Source organism: Amphiprion ocellaris, chromosome 20 (genome assembly GCF_022539595.1).
Source record: "Amphiprion ocellaris isolate individual 3 ecotype Okinawa chromosome 20, ASM2253959v1, whole genome shotgun sequence".
NCBI lineage: Eukaryota > Metazoa > Chordata > Actinopteri > Pomacentridae > Amphiprion > Amphiprion ocellaris.
The window spans coordinates 8,957,042-8,983,576 of NC_072785.1; the positions used below are offsets into that span (position 1 = coordinate 8,957,042).

A 26,535-nucleotide genomic window follows, 5' to 3' on the forward strand; every position below is an offset into this window, starting at 1 on the left:
TCTTCTTCTCTTGTTTTTCTTTAATACTTATGTTCATTTAACATTATTAACTTTTAAAGGTTTATTGTCGTAGTTTGACTCATTGCTTTTGTAAGCATTCTGTTTTATAGTCTTTTAAATTGTTATATTACAGGGAAAATTCACAGTTGTCCCTCAACTCTCAGATGTTTCCATAAAATCATGAAAATTATCTTAAATTATGAAACAATTTAAATCTGCTCAAGGTAATCATTTTGTACATGAAAGAAAGAAGAAAACTGTCAAGTTTTATTGAGGAAAAAGTACATTTTCGGTACTTAGATGCTTGTTCTCAGTGCAGGAGGTTTTTGTACGGCCACTCAATGAGTTTGTATCACTGTGGTACACTTTTGGTGGAGGAACCAAACTCATCATTGACTGTGAGTACCAGACATTTTTTCCTCTGTGCAAAATTGAGCATTGATATATATTTATTTAAATGTTTTTCCAAATGTGATAAAATTCAGAGAATATTGCTGATGTTGAATTTTCAGATTTACAGAGAGAAGTTGGTCTTACTGTCTGAGAAGAAGAATACTCATTCAGTATCACAAATTACAAAATTAACAACTATATATATATTTTGACCATTAATGTTGCAATAATACCATGAATTAATTTTTGCTTTTTAAACATTTTAGGGTAAAATTTTTCGGAGCAAAATCTTTCCAACTGTTACCTGAATTTTTCGACACTTTTGTTGCTTTATTTTAAAAAGAATAAGAAACAATTTTTAAAAATGAAACTCTGATATGGATTTCTGTCCAATAAATATAATTTTAGCGGTAAATGCAGATCAACTGTGTTCACGGTTCAGTCATTTCAGTTTGAAGGAAGTGAAAGAGACAGATGACAAAGTCTCAACTGTTTTCACATCAGTGTTTCAACTCTGTCAGTTTGAACATCAGAAAACCGTCACAGGAATGAAGTTATTCACTGTCACACGTTATCAAACACATCTGATCATGTCATCAATAATCTCCATTGATGAATCTTTTACTTATTTCCTCTTGAATCATGAGTCTGATGGTTTGATGCTGAGTGATTTATGGTGCAACAGTAAAACAAGTTGTCGTGTTTTATTGGATCAGACTCATGAAATGAGCAGTGTGTGATTTCTCCTGATTCCCAGCCTTCATTGTGACTCCTGTGTGTTGTCTCCCCCCTCTCCTCCCCCTCTCTCCCCTCCAGTGGGTGTGGTGCGCCCCACCCTGACCGTCCTCCCCCCCTCCACACAGGAGGTGCAGCAGAGCAGTGCCACACTGGTGTGTCTGGCCAGCGGGGGCTTCCCCTCAGCCTGGAGGCTGGGCTGGAAGGTGGGGGGCAGCAGCAGGTCCTCAGGGGTGTCACACAGCCTGGAGGTCCTGGGGAGGGACGGCCACTACAGCTGGAGCAGCACCCTGAGCCTCCCTGCAGACCAGTGGAGGAAGGCGGGCTCAGTGAGCTGTGAGGCCAGTCTGGATGGACACAGTCCTGTCAGTCAAAGCCTGGACCCTGAGAGCTGCTCAGAGTAGAGCTTCAGCAACAGCTGCTGTGTGGAGATGATGCTTGTGAGATCTTCATCAAGCTGCACATCTCCTCTCTTCTCACATTTCTGCCAGTTCATTGCAACTTTTATGTTAATTCAGTGATGTGAAACTGATCTTATTCATGTTCTGCTTCATATCTCTTAACCAAAGGCCTAAAATAAAAGTGCAGTTTAAACCTAATCATTGTCTTTTTTATTTATTTTGCAACATATTATTCATGCATCATATCTCGTATTTCCATCACACTCCTGTTCAACATCCAGTGAGATTTCAATTACTGGTTTTATTACAGGCATAAATATAACGTGCATAATATAATATCTGAATTTTTCAAATGCTATGACCACATTATGCTGATGCTATATGTGCTGACAAATTAAAACATAACAAAATACTGTTATCTGTGTCCTTCAGTGGACTCATTAACAAGCACAAAAAAGAGAAGTTTTAATGATCCACATCTAATTTAAAATTACATGTAAGATGCGGAATATCTTCTGGTTTTTATTTAGATTCACTGTGTTTCTGCTTGATCACTCTTGTGTTGTGTTCACTGAACCAGTTTTTCTCATCACTGTCAACCTTCTGCACCTGCAGCCTTCAGTTAAACTGTGGGAGGTTTTTGTACGACTCTATATCACTGTGTGAACACTTCACCATTGTTTATTGCATGAACACTCTTACAGTAGTAAACTGCTGCATCTTCAGTCTGAACTCCAGTGATGGTCAAAGAGAAATCAGTGCTTCTTCCACTGCCACTGAATCGAGCCGGTGTTCCAGAATGACGCACGTTTAAATGTCTTATAAGGGGCTTTGGAGTTTCTCCAGACTTCCGTTGATACCAGAAAACACATAAATTTACACCACCACAAATGTAAACCGGAGTGCTAACTTTACAGGTCAGAGTGACAGTGGATCCTGGAGTAAATGTCACTACTGGAGGTTGAGTCACAGTCACCTGACTGCTGCATCCTGCAAACACAAACAAATTATTCATTTATTATCACAAATAAATGAGACAAAAGGCAGAAGATGATGTCTGAAATGTTGCTGAATGAATGAACCTGTAAAACAGCAGCAGAGCAGCGTCCAGATGAGGATGGAGATGAGAGTCATGGTGGTTGTGCTTTCTGCTGTGTTGACTGACAGATGTGAGTCCTGCAGTGTTGAACTCACAGGACTATAAACCTTCTCACTTCACATCAGCTGATGATGCAAAGCCTCCTCTCTATGGAAATGATTTCTCTGCTGTCAACACACTGAAGGCAACGTGGGACACAAAACCAGGAGAAACACTGTTTGGATTTACACTAAATATCATCTCAGTGGAACAGAGGAAAATATATCCAAAATATATTTGAGCATTTTCAACATTTGGATTCAAATTTTGCCAGGGTGGTTGGTATAAGTCTTCTTCTCTTCTTCTTCTTTAATACTCATGTTCATTTAACATATTTAACGTTTAAAGGTTTATTGTCGTAGTTTGATTCACTGATTTTGTAAACATACTGTTTCACAATCTTTCAAAAGAATATATTACAGGTAAAATTCACAGTTTCCCCTCAACTCTCAGATGTTTCCATAAAATCATGAAAATTATCTTAAATTATGAAACAATTTACATCTGCTCAAGGTAATCATTTTGTACATGAAAGAAAGACAAAAACTGACAAGTTTTATTGAGGAAAAAGTACATTTTCGGTACTTAGATGCTTGTTCTCAGTGCAGGAGGTTTTTGTACGGCCACTCAATGAGTTTGTATCACTGTGGTGCACTTTTGGTGGAGGAACCAAACTCATCATTCACTGTAAGTATCACAATTTTCTCATTTCTACCATATAAAACATGTTTCAAAGTTCTGCATCAGGATCTGATAAAACAAGAGTTTGTTTTACTGATAATTTGTGTTTTGTAGATTTTTGTGATCATTTATCATCATGACTGAAATCACAAATGTGGCATGAAAAAAGCACAAACAATTAAATTATGAAAATATAACATTTCTTGTATTGTAGATGATCAAAATATGATAAACAATTAGAATTTTTACATTTTCATTTGGAATTAATCGTGTACAATTTATACCAACAAATGAAATCATGAGGTAGTTTATATTGTAATTTTTAATATTGAATCTTTGGATACAAAACCTGATGTACATGTTGACAAAGAATAAATTTAAATGTGTATTAATATTAACAGTAGTTTGAGTTTTGAGCTGCTTATTTTCAGGTGGTGAGAAGGAAGTGAAACAAACAGATGACAACGTCTTCAACTGTGTGCAGACATTTCATTTCTTTCATCAAGAAAGTCGTTGAGGCGATAAATCCCTGTCAGTGTTTATTACATTTACACCTGAGTTATGTGACACATTTTGGTGTCAGTCTTTGGCATTTTTCATGAGACACACAGTTGAAGATTCACACTTGAAAAGTCAAAGTTACATCAATAATTAGATGATTTTTGTTAGTAAAAACCCTGATTTGCGTCCATGTGTGGCCTCCTCTCCTCTGTCTCATCACAGCATCCTGCTCACAGCTGATCCACAGTCATGTTAACCTCTGTCATGTATCATCAGAGTCTGTCTGTCTGTCTGTCTGTCCTACAGTGGAAGTCAATGTGTCCTCCTGTGTCTCTGCTCTCCCCTCCAGCTGGCCCCATGGTCAGGCCCTCAGTCTCTCTGCTCCCTCCCTCCTCTGAGCAGCTCTCCGGAGGCTCGGCCACGCTGGCCTGCCTGCTGAGCGGCTACTCTCCTCAGGGAGCCGTGGTGAGCTGGGAGGTGGACGGGACGGAGGTGACAGAGGGGGTCCTGAGCAGCTCCGAGGAGGAGAAGAGCGGACGCTACAGCAGCAGCAGCACCCTGAGCCTGAGCCAGGAGCGCTGGATGAAAGGAGAGCAGTACTCCTGCCATGTCCTCCATCATGACCACAGGCAGAGCCGCTCCCTCCACAGGAGCCAGTGTCAGGACTAGAGGGAGCAGCTGAAGCCCAGGACAGGAGCTCTGTGTGGGGGGAGCAGGAGGAGCACAGCTGCTGCTCTCATCACTGTCACTTGGAATGTTTGTAGAGGAAACTCAAGCTTTGTGTGACAGACACCAACACTGCTGTAAAGTGTTGGACAGCAGGAATTTAGAGAATAAAGTGTGCAGCTCAACAGCTTTATGTGACTTTGCTTCATAACTGTCATGTTGATGTTTCTGGCTAATAAAGTTTGCATGAAGAAATAAGATGATGAAGTGTTTTGTCCTCTTTTCTCATGATGAGTAATTAAAACTTGCCCCTTTGTTTCTGACAAAGAATGAGAACAGATGTTGAAGATTTTTAACACTTTTTGAAACAAACTTTTACAGAAACAAGACAGTATATTTCTGATTTTCTCATGTTCTGCTTCATATATTATTGTAACAATGCCCAAACTTGAACAAGAGCATGAAATCAATGTGCAATTTTTAATAAATTACTGTATTTGTATGTCTTTGTATTACAGTATATCTTTATGCACATGCAATCAGGCTTGGTATATTAAATTTTCAGCTTTTCATTAACATGCAATGAGACTTCCTTCATTAGTTTGACAGAATGTATCAATATAGTATGAAGGAAAAAGTACAACATCTTCCTGTGAAATGTGACCACTTGTATCTTAATACCAATGTACTGGTCAGTGTCAACAAATGGAAACACTATGTTCTCATTGATGACAATTTCGTTCTTGAATATACAGAATATAATATTTAAATTTAAGTTTAAATTAAGGCCCTCATTTAAGTTATTTAAGTTAAAGCTACATAGAAACATTGCTCATTTTTTTTCTTTTTTTGTCAGTGGACTCATTCTCGCAACAATCAATAGTTAAAAATACAGGATTTATGTTATATATATTTCAGTTCAAGCTGCATGTAAGAAACTGAGTTTTATTTTGCTTCATTGTGTTTCTGCTTGGTGACTCTTGTGTTGTGTTCACTGGACCAGTTGTCCTCATCACAGTCTCTTCACCAACCCTCTGCACCTGCAGTCAAACTGAAGGAGGTTTTTGTACGACCATAAATCACTGTGTGAATGCATCATCACCATGGTAGCCGAGACAGTAATAATCTCCAACATCTTCAGCCTGAACACCACTGATGGTTAAAGTGTACTGAGAACCAGATCTACTGCCTCTGAATCTAGACGGAGTTCCTGAGAAGAGGCTTGATGCTTTGTATATCAGAAGTTTAGTAGGTTGTCCAGGTTTCTGAAGGTACCAACTGAGATCAGCACCAATATCTGAACTTCCTGTGGCACTGATGGTCACAGTCCCACCAAGACTGACAGACTTGGATTTGTCAGTCTGAGTCAGAAAACTGTTGGCAGAAGTCTCTGAAATAAGAAACAAAATTCAGACCTTGAGGAGAAATGATTGTTTGCTCACAACATGGAGCATCACTTTAGATTATCAGAGTAAGAAGAAGACAACATAGAAAATCCAATGGGTGAAACTATGAAAGGAACAGACAGAAAATATGGCAGATATGTTTTCAAATTGTCTCACCGTGACTCAGAAAACCCAACATGACAATCAGAGTTACTGGAAACATCATCCTGATGCAGTTGTTCAGTGTGAGTGCATGAAAACAGTCCAGAGTCTCAGTGACAGAAGAACTTAAACTGAGGAGCAGCCAAGCATAAAAATCATGCAAAACACATTTCTGCACACCTGTCCATGTGAAACTGAAAGCCGAGAGGATGAAAGATACATCTCCCTGTGGACTGATGGAGCACATTTAGAAACTTCTTACTTTCTGTTCCCCTCTCAGTGCTGAGTCTGTCTTTGCAAAGCTGCCTGAAAGCCTTTGTTCTTATATGTAGGTGTAAGCTGCCCTCTGCTGACAGGCAAGGTTCAGAACAACTCCATACTGATGCATCCATGTTCACATATTCCAGCTGTGTGATCAAGATGCTTCATTTCTGAAATTAGAAACAACAACAATCTTCATTCAATCAGTGACTATGGTTGTAATTTAGCTTCATTCTTCTCAGACTGGTATTTTCAACAAATGATGTCGTCTTACACTCCTAGTTCCCTTTACCATCAGTGTTAAATTTGATATATGAAGCAGAGCAGCAGTAGCCTTTAGCATCTATTCACCTAAACCTCTCAAGTATAAACTGATCATTTACAGTTGCATGAATTATCATTGAAATCCCTGAAAATGCTCAAAAAAATAATATGTAGTCTAATTAAAACTGAGCAAACTCCATCTGCTGTTGAAGAACAACAAGAAGCTGTTACATGAAATCTGAGAACAACAGTCAAAAGCAACATGAACATTTTAGTTTCTCTGTTTTTATCTTTTCAAAGATGTTCTGTCCTCACCAGATGTAACGATATCTAGCTACGACAGACAGTGCACATGAGATTTCAGTTGCTCCAAAATCTCTTTATTTTAAACTGTAAAACTGCAACACACAAAAACACAGCAGTCAGAGTGTGAATTACAAATACATGACTTGAACAAAAAGACATCCACACGCCACACCCCACAACAAACCATCATCAGGGCTTCCCCAACTCTGAATTTGTTGACCAATTTAACTATTGGAATTAGCCTGACTAGCATCAGAAAAGTCCGCTAGCTTAAATGCTAAAAAATGCTAACACTTCCAAACTGTCACCATAAAACTTGCATTTACTTAAAATAACTTCTTAAAACTGAAATTTCTGACTTTTAACTTACTTATAGGTTCCTATGTAAGATTGTATTCAATTTAAACTTAAACTTACAGCCTTATGTGGGCCAAGACGATGCGGGAACGACTGCTCTTCGACCATGACAGTTACACTGAACTTCCTGTACTGAGCTTCCTGGAGTGAACATAAAACTCGCCACAAGTGGGCACTGCGAGCCCACACAAAGGAAACTTATCTTTATATTACACTAGTCATCACACTCCCCGCCTGGTATAAACACTTTATACCATTTAAACTAATCAGTCTTTCTTCCACTGTTTGGAGAGAGCAACAGAATGAGTTGAGTTACAGGTCGAAGATAGACACGTGGAGACCCTTGTTTTACCACTTTTACCTTCACCTTTCTGATCCTTTTGTCTTCACTTGGGATGCACTTAGTAATGAGTCCAATGGGCCATTCGTTGCGCTTCACCAGATCATCCTTTACTAAGACAACATCTCCTTCTTGGATTTTGTCCTTGTCATGAGTCCATTTATTTCTGACTTGTAGAGTTGACAAATATTCTTGTCTCCAGCGTTTCCAAAAAGCATCTGCGAGACTTTGAACATGTTGCCATTGCTTCCTGTACATATCCTTAATGTCATATGACCCTTCTGGAGCAGGAGCAGCTCCTGCCTTTTGAGTTAGGAGCATGGAAGGGGTCAAAACGGTTGGAGTGTCTGAATCTGTGGTGATGGGAACTAATGGGCGGGCATTAATGATAGCCATAACTTCCGCCATTAACGTTGCGAGGACTTCATGCGTGAGGCGAGTAGGACTTGACTGCAGTAACATGGCGTCAAGAATGCGGCGAGCAATGCCTATCATCCTTTCCCACGAACCACCCATATGTGATGAGTGGGGGGTGTTAAAGGTCCACGTGCAGCCTTCTTTACTCAAGTAGTCTTGGATTTCTGAGTCGTCAGATCTGATTTTCAACTCTTTACAAGCCCCAATAAAGTTAGTTCCACGGTCTGATCTGAGAACTTTGGAAGGGCCTCTGACAGCAAAAAACCTTCGCAGGGCTTTAATGAAGCTTGAGGTGGACATAGACTCGATGACCTCAATGTGAACAGCGCGTGTGCCTAGGCAACTGAATAAAACTGCCCAGCGCTTGCTTTCTGCACTACCACCCCTTGTCCTGCGGGTGACAACAGTCCATGGCCCAAAGACGTCTAAGCCCACCCTAGTGAATGGAGGCTCCATAACAAGACGGTCCTCAGGTAGGTCAGCCATTTTCTGATCAGCAGGTCTACCTCTAAGCTTGCGACATGTGACACACTGATGGATTACACTCGAGACTAGTTTTCTGGCACCAATTATCCAAACACCTGCAGATCGTAGAGCTCCCTCTGTGAGGTGGCGACCTTGGTGAGCGACAGCTTGGTGATAATGTCTCACAAGCAGAGTTGACACATGATGCTTTTTTGGAAGTATCAGTGGGTACTTTTCGTCATATGGAAGATCAGCTAGGGATGTGCGACCTCCTACTCTTAACAGCCCACTTGAGTCTGTGAATGGATTTAGAGTCCACAATGGGCTTGGTTTCGAGATTTGCTCCCCTTTATGCAACTTCTTTATATCCTCTCTGAATGCACATTGTTGAACACTTGCAATGACTGTCAGTTTAGCCTGAGTTTGCAGATTTGTGGTGTTTGGGTCTGTAGCTTTTGTTTTGATTCTGGCTACTGTGATGAGTTTTTTCATACCCCTTATGAGATGTTCCCACGACGAGAATCTTTCGAAGCGGTGCGAGCTGAGAGGTTTGTTGCTAACTTGAGTAGCGCAGACGGTGACGTCTTGGCGAATCTCTGCATCTTGTTCTGGATCGACAAGTTTGAAGTTGTTTGCATCCGGTGTACGAGGCAAATCTGACAGTTCTCTTGTCAGGAAAGGTGGTCCAGTGAACCAGCAGGTTTGGGGCAATAGAAGTGCTGTTATTGGACGTGTAGCAATGTCTGCCGGGTTGGTTTCTGATGAGACATGATGCCACTGTGATGGCACAGACGACTTTCTGATTCTCGAGACTCTGTTTGATACATAGACATAAAACCTTCTTGAGGTGTTGTAGATGTAACCCAGCACGATCTTACTGTCTGTGTAGAACTTGACAGCGTGCAGGTTAATGTCTATTTCTTGAGATATGAGTTCTGCCATTTCCACACCAAGGACGGCTGCACACAGCTCAAGACGTGGGATAGTGTGCGCTGGCCTTGGTGCTAGTTTCGATTTCCCCATGACAAATCCAGTGAAGTACTGTCCATACTCATCTTGAACTTGTATGTAGGCGACAGCTGCTATAGCTGTTGATGAAGCGTCGCTGAAGACACAAAGTTCTCTGTGTTGCATTGAGGAGAGAGACAATGGCACATACGATCTGGGGATGTTTATGTGCTCTAGCTCCAGAAGTGAATCTTTCCATGCAGTCCATAGCCTTTCTTTGTCAGGGGACAAGGGATCATCCCAGTCGCATGGTTCGGTGATGAGTTCTCTAATGAGTGCTTTTCCCTGTACAGTTATAGGTGCAACAAAACCCAAAGGGTCGTACAAACTATTAACAGTAGATAGTACACCCCTTTTGGTGAAGGGTTTTTCCTCTTTGCACACTCGGAAAGTGAAAGTATCCGAATCAAGACTCCAGCTGATGCCTAAACTTCTCTGAACAGGCAACGGGTCACTGTCGAGGTTGAGACTTTTAATGTCTTTTGCCAAGTCACTTGTGGGGAATGCCTCCATAACTTTGCTGCTGTTTGAAGCGATTTTGTGTAGGCGCAGATTTGACTCGGCCAACATTTTCTGTGTATTTTGTAGGAGAGTGACAGCTTCCAGTTCTGTTGGTAGTGAGATAAGACCGTCGTCCACATAAAAGTTCCTGGTGACAAACTGTGATACATCCTTGCCATGTTCCGTCTCTCCTACCTCAGCTGCTTTGCATAGCCCGTAGATGGCGACAGAAGGAGAGGGCCGATTCCCAAACACATGAACTTTCATGCGGTACTCGATAATCTCCGCTGTGATGTCATTGTCTTTGTGCCACAGGAATCGCAGATAATTGCGATGGTCTTCTCTCACTTTGAAACAGTAGAACATTTGCTCCACGTCTGCTGTTACTGCAATAGGCTCTCTGCGGAATCTGATGAGCACTCCTAGCAAGGCATTGTTAAGATCTGGGCCACTCAAGAGGACGTCGTTGAGTGCTAAACCCTCATGTTTGGCGCTTGAGTCAAAAACCACACGAATTTGATTGGGTTTCCGCGGATGGTACACCCCAAACATAGGGAGGTACCAACACTCTTCATCAGGCTGCAAGGGAGGTGCAATTTCTGCTTGCTGATTGTCTAGGATTTTCTGCATGAACTGTAGGAAGTGCTCTCTCATTTCAGGTTTTTTGTCAAGACTGCGTTTGAGTGTGAAGAGTCTCTTTAAAGCTTGTTCTCTGTTGTTTGGTAGAGCTCGTCTGGGTGTCACAAATGGAAGGGGCGCAACCCAGCTGTTTGTTTCATCCTGGTACATTTCATTTTGCATTATTGTGAGAAACTGTGCATCTTGTTGTGAAGGTGCTAACATTTCATCATCTTCTCTTCTGAAGAAGACTGTATCCCCAAGATTGCCTGTGTGTTTTGTTCGGTACATATCTGCGAAATTTTGAGTTTCATCTGTTCTCTTTATCCTTTTCTCTTTTACTTGAAGGACGTTAGAGCAGGGACTTAGATACGATGGACGTCCGTTTTGCAAGGTGTTAGTTTTGTAAGCTGTGACAGTAACTGGTTTGTGAGCGCCGCTTATGCATACGTCACCCACAATGACCCAGCCAAGGTCAAGACGTTGAGCGAATGGTGCATTACTGGGACCATTGGATTGCTCTCTAACCTTGTGCAGCCTCAGGATGTCTCTTCCTAGCAGCAGAAGGATCTGTGCATTTGGATCCACAGGATGAATCTTGTGTGAGAGCGCCTTCAAATGTGGGTGGTGTTGGGCAACTTCAGGTGAAGGTATTTCTGAGCGATCCTCTGGGATCATGTCACATTCTAGCATAGAAGGCAGCGGGACTTTAACTTGACCATCAATGGACTCAATAGTAAAGTTTTTAGCTTTTCTCCCATTTACTTCCATGACGCCTGAACATGTCTTCAAAGTATACATCTCGGTGCCTTCATTTACTCTGAAGATTTCAAAAAAGTCTGAGCGAGCAAGTGACTGATTACTCTGTTCATCCATGACCGCATACAAGTTTATCGCCTTCTCTCTTTGTCCTGTTGGATAAACTTTAGCGAGACATATCTTCGCACAGGACCTAGGACTACGCTGTTTCCCACATACCTCAGTGCACATTGTAGTAGCAGAGACGGGTGGTAGACTTGATTCAGGCTCCCCGCCGTGCTGTTCCACATCTGCCGGTGGTTTGAAGTCGGATGAAGGAGGTCCTGGATGCAGAGCTGTATTGTGCCTTTCACTCTGACATTCTTTGCATGTGACTTTGATAGGACAGTTTTTAGCTTGGTGTTTACTTGATGCACAGCACTTGAAGCATATCTTTTTTTCCTTCAAATATGATTTTCTCTCTTCAAGAGGCTTGCTGCGAAAGCTGCGACATTTTCTGAGAGGATGTGGCTTCTTATGCAGAGGACATTCCTTGTCCGGTTCTTCACTTGCTTCTGTTAAGTCAGTACCTTGTGCTATTTTAGTCTTTTTCACTGATATCATTGGGCGAGTACTGCTTTTAACTGGTTTGTCATACTTGGGCTGAGTTGCTGATAGAAAAAGGAAGCTAGGGTCATTTCTTATGCGTGCCTGCTCTTGCACAAATCTTGAGAAGATAGAAAAGGGTGGAATGTCACACTATGATCTACCTTGTATTTATATGCATGCGAGATCCACTTCTCTTGTAAAGAATATGGCAACTTCTCTATTATAGAATTAACTCCCCGAGCTGTATCTAGGAAGGCTAGCCCTGGAGAATAGCCCTCTGACTTTGCTAGTTCAAGTTCTAGTAAGAGGTCCCCTAACTCTATCAATTTAGTATTGTCTCTGGAGGTAATTCTAGGAAAGTCCTCAATCTTCTTAAAGAGGGCGTGCTCGATTACCTCAGGTGCACCGTACATTTCTTCCAGGCGCTGCCACACCATGTCGAGAGCAGCAGGTGTGTTGTTGATTAGAGCCGCACTGATTCTCTTTGCTTGTTCAGTTGACTTTGGCCCAAGCCACTTCATCAGGAGGTCTAGCTGTTCTTTGGATGACAGGGCTAACTCTGCAGTGACGTTTAGAAAGGATGCTTTCCAGCCACGATAATTTTGTGCATTGTCATCAAATTTCTGCATAGTGCCTGTAATAAGTTCACGTCTCATTAGATACTTGGCTACATCACTCACGTTTGATGTCAGCTGAGCGCTGGGAGGACATGAACTAGATGGCTGATGCTGGTAGTTTGCAGTTGGGTACGTAGTGCGAGGATTGGGGGTTGATACAAGGTTGTAAGAGAGGGGATTTTGTTGCTCCAGTGTTTGCTGGGGTTGAAGATTTGTAGTTTCTGCTTGGTAGAAAGGGTTTGTGCTTGATATTGGAGGCTGTGTTGATGCTTGGTTGTCTAGCTGGAAGATTTGACTATCAATGTAGTTTTGAACCTTTTGCCTGGAGTCCACTGAGCTGTTGGAAGAAGGCTCTTGGCAGAGTGGTTGCAAATCTTCATATTGAACCGCTGCCTCTAGGATGTTTGCTTCCGCCGCTGCAGCTGCTGCTTCTTTCCTTACCTTTAATATGTGCAGTTGAGCTTGTATATGAGCTTGTTGCTTTATGGCTTCAGCTTCCTCTTCCGCATAGGCCAACTGCGCTTGTGCAGCCCCAGCTTTGGCTCTCGCTTTGAGTGCTGCAACGCTTGCTGATGACCTCGTGGACCGCTTGGAGGAACCGGAACAACGAGACCTTGTTTCCCATAGCTCTCCTTGACTGTCAGACTGGCGGCTTCTCTGGGGACTTTGGAGACGAGCATCTGATGGCTGCAGCATGATGACTGGGTGGCTGAAGTAACAGCTTCTGGCGCCGTCTGCTGATTATAAGGCTTTTTACTGTTCTGTCCTCACCAGATGTAACGATATCTAGCTACGACAGACAGTGCACATGAGATTTCAGTTGCTCCAAAATCTCTTTATTTTAAACTGTAAAACTGCAACACACAAAAACACAGCAGTCAGAGTGTGAATTACAAATACATGACTTGAACAAAAAGACATCCACACGCCACACCCCACAACAAACCATCATCAGGGCTTCCCCAACTCTGAATTTGTTGACCAATTTAACTATTGGAATTAGCCTGACTAGCATCAGAAAAGTCCGCTAGCTTAAATGCTAAAAAATGCTAACACTTCCAAACTGTCACCATAAAACTTGCATTTACTTAAAATAACTTCTTAAAACTGAAATTTCTGACTTTTAACTTACTTATAGGTTCCTATGTAAGATTGTATTCAATTTAAACTTAAACTTACAGCCTTATGTGGGCCAAGACGATGCGGGAACGACTGCTCTTCGACCATGACAGTTACACTGAACTTCCTGTACTGAGCTTCCTGGAGTGAACATAAAACTCGCCACAAGTGGGCACTGCGAGCCCACACAAAGGAAACTTATCTTTATATTACACTAGTCATCACAAAAGATATGCTACTTCTTCAGCTAATTGTAGACAATGCAAATGCATAGAATGAACCATACACCTGTTTGTGATATTATCAAAATCTATTCCTTTGCAGGTTGTTGTTGCAGCATTAAAATTCTATCGATGCACAAATGCATCTGTAATAATGATTATATTATTAGGTAGCTTTCTCTTAGCCATCAGCTGCTGTTTCAAGATGAATAATCTTTTCAGTTATCCTACATTTCTTTGTTCAGTTTCAGTAACTCTACTCAACTAATTGTCAAAAACAACATGTGGGAAGCAAGAAGATGCAAAAATAAATCTGAAATATCACACACAATATTGCTCATAGTGTTGTAAATGGTGATGAAATTGAAGATGAAGTAATTACGCTGAGTAATTTCATAATTTCCCACAGATAGATAGCTTGATGTTTACCAAAAACACAGTGCATTACATTGAAGTCAGTAAACCTGCATATTCTCATGAACAGATTCTCATAAACCTGCAGAAGAAAAGAAAAAGAAATATAAACAGTATACTCACAGATACAGTGTTGTGTAAAATGTAAGAAGTACTGTCACAAGATCTGACATATAACACAGAAAAATGATTGTATTTAACTATATAACAACTATCAAACACTTCAAACGACAGCATTGATTAAAAATCATGTTTATATCCAATATTTTGTGAAAGTCATGTCATATCAAACGTAAAATAATGCTGAGCATGTTTTTTTTTTTTGAGCTGCTCAAAGGGCTAAAGGCAAAACTTCTCTTCACAGGTTTCACAGGAGAACTGTCAGGCTGCAACCTGTTGTTACTTTTAAAATTAATTCACTAATTGTTCAGTATATTGAAACATGCCAGTTGGTATTTTCTAAAGCCCACATTCAAACTGCTTTCTTGAAACATCTTTTAGTTGTAGCCTGGTTATGATCAGGTTTTTTGGAGTGTCCTGCTTCTATTTTGCATCGCTCATATTTTCAAAAATGTGAAATTAACAAAGCTGGATTTGCTACCTGGAATGTACTGACAGGAACTGAGGCATGCAAACACTTTACCAGAGTTTTCTGAACATTTTTTAAAGAGATATATTCAAGAAATCAAGACACAACTGTACTCACAACTGATACAATCATGCACGCAGTGATATAAATTATCAGAGAACACCCTCTTCTAAATACATGGGCGTAGTTTTGTTTGAACACTGGGTGAGACACATTAGGTGGAGGCCTTCGGGTGTCCATTTTATCACTTTATTGCTTGATTGTATAATCTGGTGAATTAAGGTCAACAGAATATATTTATTTATACAAAAGAAAACACTAAAATTAAGCAATAGGTGGCAACTCAAAACGTAATAGAATATAATGCAGTAAGGCCTTCTGTATTTCTTTCAAATATTTATCCTCCTGTATATCAGTTTTCTTACAAAGAATAATGAAAAAATGGGTTTTGTTTTGTATTACTGTGACATTGCAACTCCATGAATTTCAGAAAAAAACACTCTTTTTCTTTTGCATTATAGATTTGTTTTGTTAATGTGTGCTCAAAGATTGGACTTGCCATGAGAGCTTCATTTTTTTCATTGTTTTTTTTTTCAACACACCTATAATTAGAAAATCTTTGATCTATTTGTCTAATATTTCAGATTCTGAATCAATGGCATGCAGAGAAATAACAGTGGAAATTTCAGGTACATATGTTTCAGAATATATCACTTATTGACTTCTGCAGTACCATGTTTTATGTTAATGTCTGCTCAAAGTTCTATTATAGTTTCTTTTTTAATATGGCCATTATCAGAGACTATTTAATCTACTGTCCAGTAGAATCTGAATCAATGTTATGAAGACAATAACAGTGGAAACTTGAGGTTTTATTTAATCTGTAAGAGTTCCTGAGAAATTGCCATCCACGCCTAGCTTTATGGGTTAAATAAAATCCCTGTGTTGAATTCACTTGTGAGTCCTCATGTTTTGCATCCTGATCCATCACACGTATTTAGGGGATTAATATTTAAAGAATTGTATGATATTGAGAGATGAGGCACTTGAATTGTCCATAACTTGTTCCAAAGTACAAAATGTGCAGAAAGTGTTCAGTGTTAACAATAATCACTATATATCACTATGATTTCACTTACAGGTCATTCCGTTTCAAGTCATCAAATCATTTTTTGAACAGTTTCTGCTCAGCCGTCTCTGATTTGCCAGAAAATGTTTATATAAATACAAGAATATTTATAAAGATATTTGTAAAATTCTGATTGAAATATCAAAGACAGTTTGAGATAAAACTCCCCCCTTTTTTAAACTGCCCATATGAAATACTTGATAAAAACATTTTTAAAAAAGAAAAATATGTTTTGTTTTCCTGTCCTGGCCTGGGCCTGGGTCTTTCTGCATGTTCTCCCTGTGCATGCATGGGTTTTCTCCATGTGCTCCAGCTTCCTCCCACGGTCCAGAAACATCCTGATGTTAACTGTTGATTCTAAATTGTCCGTAGGTGCAAATGTGAGTGTGCTTGTTTGTCTCTATATGTGCCCTTGCGATAGACTGGTGTCCTGTCCAGGGTGTCCCCGCCTTCGTCCTAAGTCAGCCCCCACCAGCCCCACCACAACCCTAAAACATGTTTTGTTTTGTATTTTTGTGAAATGCAACTACATATATATTTTTTAAATTAGTTGTTGACTTCTGCATTGTCACTTTTTGTGTATGTATGCTCAAAGATACAACTTGTCATGATCATTTAATGTTTTTTGTTATTATTATCATTATTGCTAGACACCCATTATCAAAGACTCTTTGATCTACATGTTCAGTCTTTAAGATTCTGAATTAATGGCATGATGAGAAATAACTGAAAATTTCTAGTTTTTATCTTTAAAAGTTCAAAAGAGAAATTGTCAGCCTATGTTTTCAATGAAAATCCTTGATATATCAGTCTAAGATTTTCATAGATTTCATCTTAAATATCCATAGTTTATGATTCTAAAAAAAGTTTCAAGCAAATTAGAGCTGGTCAAGCAGAAGACCCCTGTTTTGTTTGTTTTGACTTGTTTTGTTTTGACCTGTTTTGTTTTTGTCTAGTTTTTTGTGTTGTTTTGTTTTGAGGGTGCCACCCTAAGATTTTCACTGGCCCCATCTGACCTTCACTAGTCGCCCCTATTTCAGTCTGCGCCTGCGCAGTCTGTGTGCAGCACAAACCGTTGGTTTTAGCGGCTGCAGTGAACGCTACTCAGCGGAGCTCTCTGATTGGTCAACGACTCACTCCCAGACTCCTCCCCCTGGATCACCGCGACTCAGCTCAGTCAGCAGCCAGCCAGGCGGTCAGGCAGTCTCTCGACGGCAAGTTTTCGGGCAAATTATCAAACAAAGGTTAGTAAAATAATCCTCTGTTTTATCACAAACTTTTCGAGTATCGGTACATGTAACATTTGTGTTGTTTGTCTCGGTCACAGGCTCAAGAAGGCCCGAAAATGAGTCAGTTTAAAGAGCGCTTCGTGACTCTGCTCCATGAGAAGAACTTTGTGACAGATCAGTTGGCGACGTTGGAAGAAAAAACGGGAGTGAAGAGAGAATATATCGCCTTGGGTATGTTACCAGCACACGAAAACTAAAGAAAACCTAGCTTCACACATATGCTTTGTACCATACTACAACTATTATTGAGCTTATCGTCCAAAAACACTCGCTACACCCTTCTTGTTAAGCAAACAAGCCAACGTTCGACCATTTAGCTGATAAGTTACCATTGAAACTAACTGGCACACTGTTGTGGTCAGTGGTGCATGAGTACGTGTATTGTCACTGTGGTTTCATATCCTTTGACACTGTTAGCGTTCTCATTTTATTGCCAGAGCTATATACCAAAGTTCAACCAGCTCAGACCTTTATGTTGAAATGCAAGATTGGAGTCGGTTTATAATCCTTCTAGAGCACCTATTTCAAAAATATTGCTGCTGACTGAACTGTGTCTAATATCTCAGATCCACCACCAGCTGGTCCTCAGGGGGTATTTTTATCACATCCTGAAATATCCAGTGCAAGGCAAAGATGGAAGCAGATTCTAGGATGACAGGTTATTCAGCTGTAGGCTGCTCCCCCAATTAGCTTTTGGGAGTTGTGTTTTGACACTGCTTTGGAGTCAGTTTGCACAGCATAAGTCAATAAAGACCGGAGACCTCAGGCAAGTTTTTTTTTTGTCTACAATGCCACTCAGCTGCAGGAAACATGTCAGCCAGGGTGACCTACATTCAAACCCACTGTCTTTGTTCCTAACTGCTCAAAACAGATGTGTATTCGCATTCAAATATTCAATTGCAAGGTCATAAAGTATGCCAATATTGATCCTGCAGATGAAAAGTTGTCACAGATGACAAGCATGTTTGCAAAAAATGTGAAGAGTTTTTGTGAAAATATAGCTCTTAATAGGGCTGCACAGTAGTGTAGTGGTTAGCACTTTCACCTTGCAGCAAGAAGGTCCCTGGTTCACGTCCCGGCTTTCCCGGGATCTTTCTGCATGGAGTTTGCATGTTCTCCCTGTGCATGCGTGGGTTTTCTCCAGGTACTCCGGCTTCCTCCCACAGTCCAAAAATATGCTGAGGTTAATTGATCATTCTAAATTGCCCGTAGGTGTGAATGTGTGAGTGTTTGTTTGTCTATATATGTAGCCCTGCGACAGACTGGCGACCTGTCTAGGGTGTCCCCTGCCTTCGCCCGAGTCAGCTGGGATAGACTCCAGCCCCCCCCATGACCCTAGTGAGGATTAAGCAGTGTATAGATGATGGATGGATGGATGGATGGATATAGCTCTTAATAGACATTACTCCAATAATAAAACCTGACTAATATTGGAAATTGATAGTAGTTAATCTTAAATTAACTTTATTGTTATGGCACCTATCTAAAACAAAGCAGCAAAATGCTTTACAATAAAAACATCAAATAAAAGCCATACAACTCAAATCTTAACATATAAACATTTATAGTTATTGAAATAAACACAACTATTGCCACCCACCACTCAGGAAAAAAGCCAAGCTATAAAAATAAGTTATAAGAGGAGATTTTAAAGATTATATTGAGTTTTTTTAACCTGAGTCCCCTCCACTTCTGGTGACAAGAAAATTGGTAATCATGCCAGATGAAACTAACTGTCAGTGGATCAGATTTTAGTGGTTGCTATTATTTGAAAGTCCAGAAGCATTTTTAAAACCAGTGTGTCATCAGATAAAGTGTTTTTTTTAACTTAATAAGACAAAATATGTTGCAAGTGATCCTTTAGATTTGATTATTAAACAACTGTGACTTCAGCATGACAGCAAACGGCTTAAAAATAAATGTAGAGCTCACTGGTACTCAAGCTATGTAAGGGATAACCAACTCTAAACTACAGCTCATGTGAACCGCTGATTGATTTAAATGAACTAAACTGATGAATTATTCTCTATTACCAGCTTCTGAAATGTGAAGCTGTAATGTTTCTCTGTTTTCTATTCAAATAAATCAAATATCTTTGAATTTTGGACTGCTGGTGAGACAGATTAAGACCTTCAAAAATGTAAACCACACAGTCTTTTTTTTTGACAACTTATAGAACAAACAATTATATGGTTAATCAGAAAACAATTGGCAAACGATGAAAGCAATTGTTAGCTGCAGCCCTGTTCTAAAGTACAGTAAAAACTTATTTTGCATTTCTGCTCTGCACTTCTTTGCCTTTCCTATGATACTGTTGTAAAGGGATGAGCTGATATGGATTAATAAAGCTATCACATGGTCAGTAAATGTCAGTGTTGCAGATTCAGCTGCTGATTTAGATCTGCTTTCAAATACTTTCATGTTTTTGCTCTATATCCATCACTAAAATGGCTAGCAAAACAAATACTTGAGATTGTATGCAAATACTACTTGACTCATCTCGACCCTGCATTTAGCAGGAGGTTGAACCAGACAGAGGAGTCAAATTATACCATGTCTTGTCCTGTTTGCCGAGATGTCTCGTTAGTGTCTTGTGAACTTGATAAAATAGCCATTCATTTGATACTTTGGCCATATTTCAGACATGTTACAATTAGTGATAATGAGTGTCAAATAGCAAATTCCTTCCTTTTGGCTCACCGTAATGTTAGATTGTACTTTGTCATGATCTGAGTTAGTCAGAGGAACAAGGTCACAAAGCTGCTGAGAAACATCTTGAGTTCACACTGACTCTTGTGACACTTTAATGTGTGAAGACTAATGTGCTGACTTCAGTAGAGAGGCCTCTTCTGTACTGTGCATGCTGCCAGTTCAGCGTAGTATTAGTGGCTATTAACTGCATGTTTTTAGTGCCAACTTCCACCCCTCACCCACTGTACTTGTAACAATGGGTTTTTGTGATAGTTTCATGTTAAGCGGAACTGGATTTTCAGCTGGACTACCGCTAGTCTGTAATTGGTATGCTTGAGTCATATTTTACAAGATTACACAACTATGTAATGACTTCTGACCCTTATTTTTAGGTTTTCCACAAGAAAGACATTATATCACATGGACACGTTCATTGCCCATTGTCTTGAAGCACTTCAACAGTTTGTTGAATAAAAGAAAATATCTAGCAGTTGGATTTCCATTAGTCATCACTGACCAATTAAACCAACCATTTTATCATTTCCACATGCAACATTGCTGCTCTGCAGACTGGAACATCTGTTAGCTATTGTCTTTGTTAGTTAGGGTCTTCACTTTCAACCAGTTCTTCCACTTTACCTGCATTAGAGAGGACTGGGTAGACACAGAATTGCATGGGTATTTGTGTATGAGCTGCGACAAGCAAATGAGATGCAAATAACAGGCAATAGTTACAGCAGTATCAAAAGCTTTTAGTGCTTTGGATGCTGTGTGACTCCATTATGTTCTTGGCATTCGTCATATTTTAATTTTATATCAGCATTTGAGTTTTGCATAAAACTGAATGACATATGGCATTACTGACATCTACAGCTGCTTGAAGATTGGTCTTCTTGCCCTGTTTTACCTGACACCTGGTTCCCCTAGAAACACCATCTGAATTTTGAAACTTAGAGTGTTCAAAATATATATATATATATATATGTATATAAAGCTGTCTCTACACATTTTGAGAGAGAGAGAAAATAGACAAATACGTGTCCCTTCTGAAAATGTCAGAGAGAAATACTGACTAATTTGAAGAGATTTGGACAAATCACTAATGGCAGAAGTGGGTAGGTGAACAGAGCTGGCCAGACTGCAGTGCACTGTATGTTTTTTGTTTTTTTTTCTTGTAAAGTCAGGATCTCTCTGTCAGGCAGCCAGTCAGCCAGCCAGCAAGCTGTTTAAGCCTTTGCGGGATTTCAGTAAGCAATGCAGCCAAAGTGTTGTTGTCAAAAGTAAGCAGCAAAGAGCTCAGTTCATATATTACTCAATAAATGAAATTACTTTCTCATACTTACTTCCTTTAAAAAACTGGTGGCTTCAAGTTTCATATTGCAAGTTCTAACCTGCTGCTTTGTTTAATTTTCTGTAGTATTTTGGGTGTTTTATTTGGGTTTATTTCATGTACTTGTCTTAGCAGTGTTGTTGTTATTATTGAATGTTGAAATCCAATTACATGTCCATTACTGTACATGATATATTTAACAGTAGAACTCCTCCTGAAAATAATTGTTGATCATTTAAAGACACCTGCAAAGATTTCTTTGTACATTACATCTACACTGTAATACAAATTATGTTTTTAAGTTATGCAGGAGCGGTGGTATTTGTGGAATCTCTCACTTACTTGGGGTCTATAGACTTGAGGTGCATAGTTGGACATGACTGTGTGAGCTCTGAGGTGTATTGAAAGTCAGCTTCTTCCATTGACTGGGTTTAAATACCAGTGTTTGACTTGTGTTTAGAGCTCCTCCTAATCCTGGTGCTGTACAGCCTGGAGATCCTGCTAACAGACACACTCTGACGACAAATTAATGTGGCTTGACATGAGAAGTGTTTGTAAAGTAACCGGATAGCCTCACCCTCCCCTTCCTGTCGTGCCGTCTACCCTCACCTCACTTGCCTCCTCTCGTCTTTCTCCCACTGCAGGTGTTCTGGGCTTGATCGGGCTGTATCTTCTGTTTGGTTATGGAGCCTCACTACTTTGCAACCTGATTGGTTTTGTCTATCCAGCATATTTCTCGTATGTATGAAGTCACCCTTATTCTAGTAATATTCACTGTTTTCTTACGTTTCTTTCCCTTACAGACACATAGTTCAGTGGTTATCAGCAGACAACTAGAATTGTATGGAAGAGCACATTTTTATCAAACAATTAATAATTATGGCTCTTTCCAGTCAGCCAGTACGATAATACCAGATAATATCAGCGCTTTATTACTGACACATCCATCTGGAATGCAAAAGTTGTTAATTATTAAATGTAATTGGTTAGGTGTGTGGTTTTCCTGCTACATGTCAGTAAGCATTCTGTGGAAAAGGTCAGTTTTGCCTTTAGTACCACCACTTACCACTGATACTTTATTTTATTGAATACTAACATTGGCTGATTGTTTTACAACTGTGTTTTATCTCTGCTTTTAGCTCTTGTTTGTCACATTCAAGTATATGTTACAAGACAAATGCTTAAAGGATAGGTTTAGATTTTTGAAGTCACATAGCTTGCATCAATGTGTGCGCTCTGAAAACTGTCCTGCCACTGCAGTTATTTTTTCTCTCTTCTAGCTGTAAAAGTGATGTCCTTGAACTGTTCTTCTTTATTAAAAAAAGTTTTTTTATAACCATTACCCCCGCTGCAGCTCAGCAAAGAGCACTGTCAGCAACACTAGCAAAAGAAGATTTTTTACTTTAAAGGACAACACTGAAAAATACAAGACTAGCTTAACTTTACACATTCATTTTTGCACAGAAACAATGACTGTGAATTTTGTAACTCATCACCCCCACACTGAGCAGGGATGATTACTGTGGCCAACAACTCCTCCAATGTACACTACTGTTCAGAAGTTTGAGGTCACTTAGAAATGTCCTTATTTTTGAAAGAAAAGCATTTTTTTTCAATGAAGATAACAATAAATTAATTATAAATACAGTCTGGACATTGTTAATGTGGAAAATGAATATTTACCTGACTGTGTTCTAATGCTACATTGTGTTAGCTAATCGTGTTAAAAGGCTAATTGATGATTAGAAAACCCTTGTGCAATTATGTTAGCGCATGAATAAAAGTCTGAGTTTTCATGGAAAAGATGAAATTGCCAGGATGACCCCAAACTTTTGAACAGTAGTGTACTTCCGAAGATATGAGCGACCAATAAGTTGAAGATCCCCTGTGGTGTTATTACTATAGACCAACTTCTTTTTAAACATTTAGCTCACCAAGTCAAATTGTGTGTATCCATCAGGTCTGAACCATGTTTACTATATGCCCTACTTCATACAGAAGTAGAATAATTTTTGGAAAACAACATGCATGAGAGTCACACACTACAGGTAGCTGTCCCATTAGGAAAGAAATGCTCTGCAATGCTGCTTGTTGCCCCCAGGAGATCGCACTTGAAGTTTGGACTTAGAAACCTTTATGCACCGTGGATGTTGTTACCTCATCAGTTCATTAGATCAAACCTGTTCTCCTGTCCTTTTAGCATCAAGGCCATCGAGAGCAGCCTTAAGGAGGATGACACACAGTGGCTGACCTACTGGGTTGTTTACGGACTCTTCAGCATTGTTGAAGCCTTCTCTGACATCTTTCTCTTCTGGTTCCCTTTTTACTATGCTGGCAAGGTAGGCTGACGTTAAGGTTCTGTAGAGGGTTTTTATGGTACTTTTTACTTTTTCTGTTTAAACTCTTTAGCGATACTGTATAGAGCTGACAGCAGACTTAAGACTGCTCACATGATTAAACCACAAACTTGTCGCTGTGGTGAATCACAAGGTTTGATGTCTGTGGGCCTTTACTTTGATGCTGGCTAACACTGCACTCTTGTGGACACATCACGTAATGGCAGAAAAAAATATACTGTATGCAGAAGAGAGCTAGGGTACATCTGCATTCTAAGGAAGTTTTTGATAATGTAGCGTGTTCATCCTGGAAAAATTGTAAATGATAGTCCAAAAAAGTCAGCATGCAGATTGGTGGACACTGTCACCTGATGACACATTGAACAAAACACAAGAATGAATTGTAAATGTTTGTGAGACACTTCCAGGAACTTAATTATCAAAGCTTTGGCAAAACTTTTTGCTCTCTTTGGCACAGTAGAAATCCAATGTTGCAGTTTTATTAGCATCAAAGTGCAAGTAAATGTATTGTCTCTATTTTTAATGAGAATGTGATTAAACTATATTGATTGTTAAAAAAAAAAAAAAAGATGTTGCTCCTGTACAGTCACTGCAAAACTATATCCTAGAAATCCTAGAAATATTTGCATAAAACAATACTTTCTCTAAAAATGAATAAATAATTTGTTTCTTTAATGTTTCTCTTTTGATCGGGGACATGAGTTTCTCTTCCATAGTCAGGCAAAGTTATAATCTGTGTCATGAGAAAAAGTGAACCCATACATCAGAGAGCTCTGCTTTGGCCATCCAAAGTCACCTCCTTATCCAATTGTTTCGGCCTAATTACCACGATCGTCCTTGTTCGCCTTCATTAAAATGGTTTGCTTTCAATGAAAAAACTTAATCCTGGAAGAAATAGGATTAATAAACAATGTCTGATCCGGTGCAGGGGGTAAATTAACATAGGCTTATTAACAGAGCAACAATACGATACAGCACACATTCTAGCAAAATTCCAGCACTGCTATTGTTAACTGCACAAGGTTTATGAATCACAGGGCTGCAGCTTACAGTTATTTTCATTACTGATTAAGCCTTCCATTTTTTGTGTTTACTGATTAATCTGCTAACTTGAAAATATATAAAAATGTTGATTTCTTGACATCCATGGTGACATCAGATTGCTTGTTTGTTCCAACCAGCAAACTAAAACCCAAAGTTCTTCAGTTCATTGTCACACTAGATAAAGAACCCAGCCCCATTTACTTTAGATATAATATCTGAGCTCTGCCCTCTGCTCCCTTTTCAGTGTTTGTTCCTGATTTGGTGTATGGCTCCAGTGACGTGGAACGGTTCTGACCTCTTGTACAAGCGCTTGATCCGGCCATTCTTCTTGAAACACCAGGCTGCCATGGACACCGTGGTCAGCGATCTGAGTGCCAAGGCTAAGAACATAACCGAGACCGTCACAAAGGAGGGTGAGATACCAACTGTGTACATGCAAGTAGAGCCACATTTAATTAATGCATGCAGCAACGTATTGATACACCGAATAAACTCACCTCACACATTCACACTGTAAAAAATATCCTCAAATACAGTATTATTTTGTGTTTATTGTTTCCTATATGATATTTATGGTGTATTTTTTCTTCTCTGTTCATTCCATCAGCTGTTAGCCGGGCTCTCATCCACGACAAGAACCAGTGAGAAACATGGAAAGGCCTGCTGTGTATGTGACTGACTGGCTGGCTGTCTGACTGAGTGAGTGTATGTATGCGTCCTGTTGTTCACCTTTGGTTTGTCCCCCTCTTCCATGTCAAAGGATGTTGACCGACCCTTACTTCATTTGGTGAACTGAAGCTTCACACTCCTCTCATGAAAACACATTAAAGATTGTGCATCCACAAATTTACTGTCATCGGTACTGCTAAGACAATCGCTTAAAACTGTGACCTTTTCAATGTGATCTTTTTTGTGGTATGACAAAATACATTACTAGCAAAAAAGAATGATTGCATACCTATAAGTTTTAATACATATGTCCAATTGAGCCATTTGTGATGGAAAAGCTAAAGCTAGTGAGGCTGGTTGTTAAAGCAGGCTGCCCTAAAACGCGTTCCTAAACAGCCTTTTTTTATACATTGATAATCAAAAGTGGAACTTTTAAATGCCATTGGTACCTGGTTTCTCTTACTAGCCTTATTCTCAAAGTGCTAAGCAGAATTTAAAGTCTGTTTGAGCTATTGAGAAGGTTCTCAGTCTTTAACAGTAACTGGACAACTTCTGTCTTTTGATGTCTTAATTTATCAACTCAATAAAACTGGAACCTTGACGAACTGGAGATCTCTGCGTTTGGCTTTAAACTTGCATGATTTTATTTCTGTTCCTTCCAGGGCCTTTTTTCCAGGCACCTCACAAAGTGCAAAATGGGGTTTTATTTGGTCCAAATTACAATGTTCACGCTCCTGTGATTTCTGTAATTTTTTTTTTTTATAGCAGTGGTTAGTCGGGGAAATTGAATTTTGGATCCATAACCTCTGCGGATTTGGTTCGAGTTCATTTTGCTGCACTAGTGTATTTTTTTTCATTATTAATGAACTTTATCTGCAGTAATTTTAAAAGGCGCCTGACTATTTTCCTCTGTGTTTTGAGAAAATTTATAGTGTCAGTAACCATTTTTGAAATCGGTGTATATCAATTTAAGATTCACTTTAAGTTTTAATTAAAACCAAATATTTTTTGCATAGAATTAAAGCACTAACTTGTAATCTCTCATCAGACATAATGTAGTATGACTTAAGGTGTTTGCTTTTTGTTGTGATTTGTTGCAAGGGAGACACCATTGTCCTGC

General features: G+C 39.6%; 3 protein-coding genes and 1 gene segment (V, D, J or C); 2 read left to right on the top strand and 2 right to left on the bottom strand.

The window, feature by feature from the left end:
- Positions 1 to 26,535, bottom strand: part of hltf (helicase-like transcription factor) — a 196,027-nt gene that overhangs the window by 110,121 nt on the left and 59,371 nt on the right. The window lies entirely within an intron of this gene.
- Positions 388 to 4,775, top strand: LOC111572176 (Ig lambda-1 chain C region-like). The segment is given in 2 exon segments: positions 388 to 398; positions 4,199 to 4,775. A coding segment is annotated over 1 exon segment (312 nt).
- Positions 6,964 to 13,259, bottom strand: LOC118469839 (uncharacterized). Its single transcript, XM_055005733.1, has 2 exons — positions 12,229 to 13,259; positions 6,964 to 10,714 (listed from the first exon to the last, which is right to left on the bottom strand). Exons 1-2 carry the CDS (start codon positions 13,257 to 13,259, stop codon positions 7,513 to 7,515), a joined length of 4,233 nt encoding a protein of 1,410 aa, XP_054861708.1. The 3' UTR covers positions 6,964 to 7,512.
- zgc:101744 (Receptor expression-enhancing protein 6-like) lies at positions 17,123 to 26,013 on the top strand. 2 transcript variants are annotated; one of them, XM_035950708.2, is made up of 6 exons: positions 17,123 to 17,279; positions 17,363 to 17,495; positions 21,990 to 22,083; positions 23,546 to 23,684; positions 24,991 to 25,181; positions 25,354 to 26,013. In XM_035950708.2, exons 2-6 carry the CDS (start codon positions 17,381 to 17,383, stop codon positions 25,358 to 25,360), a joined length of 546 nt encoding a protein of 181 aa, XP_035806601.1. In that variant the 5' UTR covers positions 17,123 to 17,279; positions 17,363 to 17,380; the 3' UTR covers positions 25,361 to 26,013. The 2 variants fall into 2 exon arrangements, with proteins under 2 accessions (XP_035806601.1, XP_023131510.1); XM_023275742.3 differs by having other exon boundaries at positions 17,124 to 17,279; positions 24,991 to 25,159.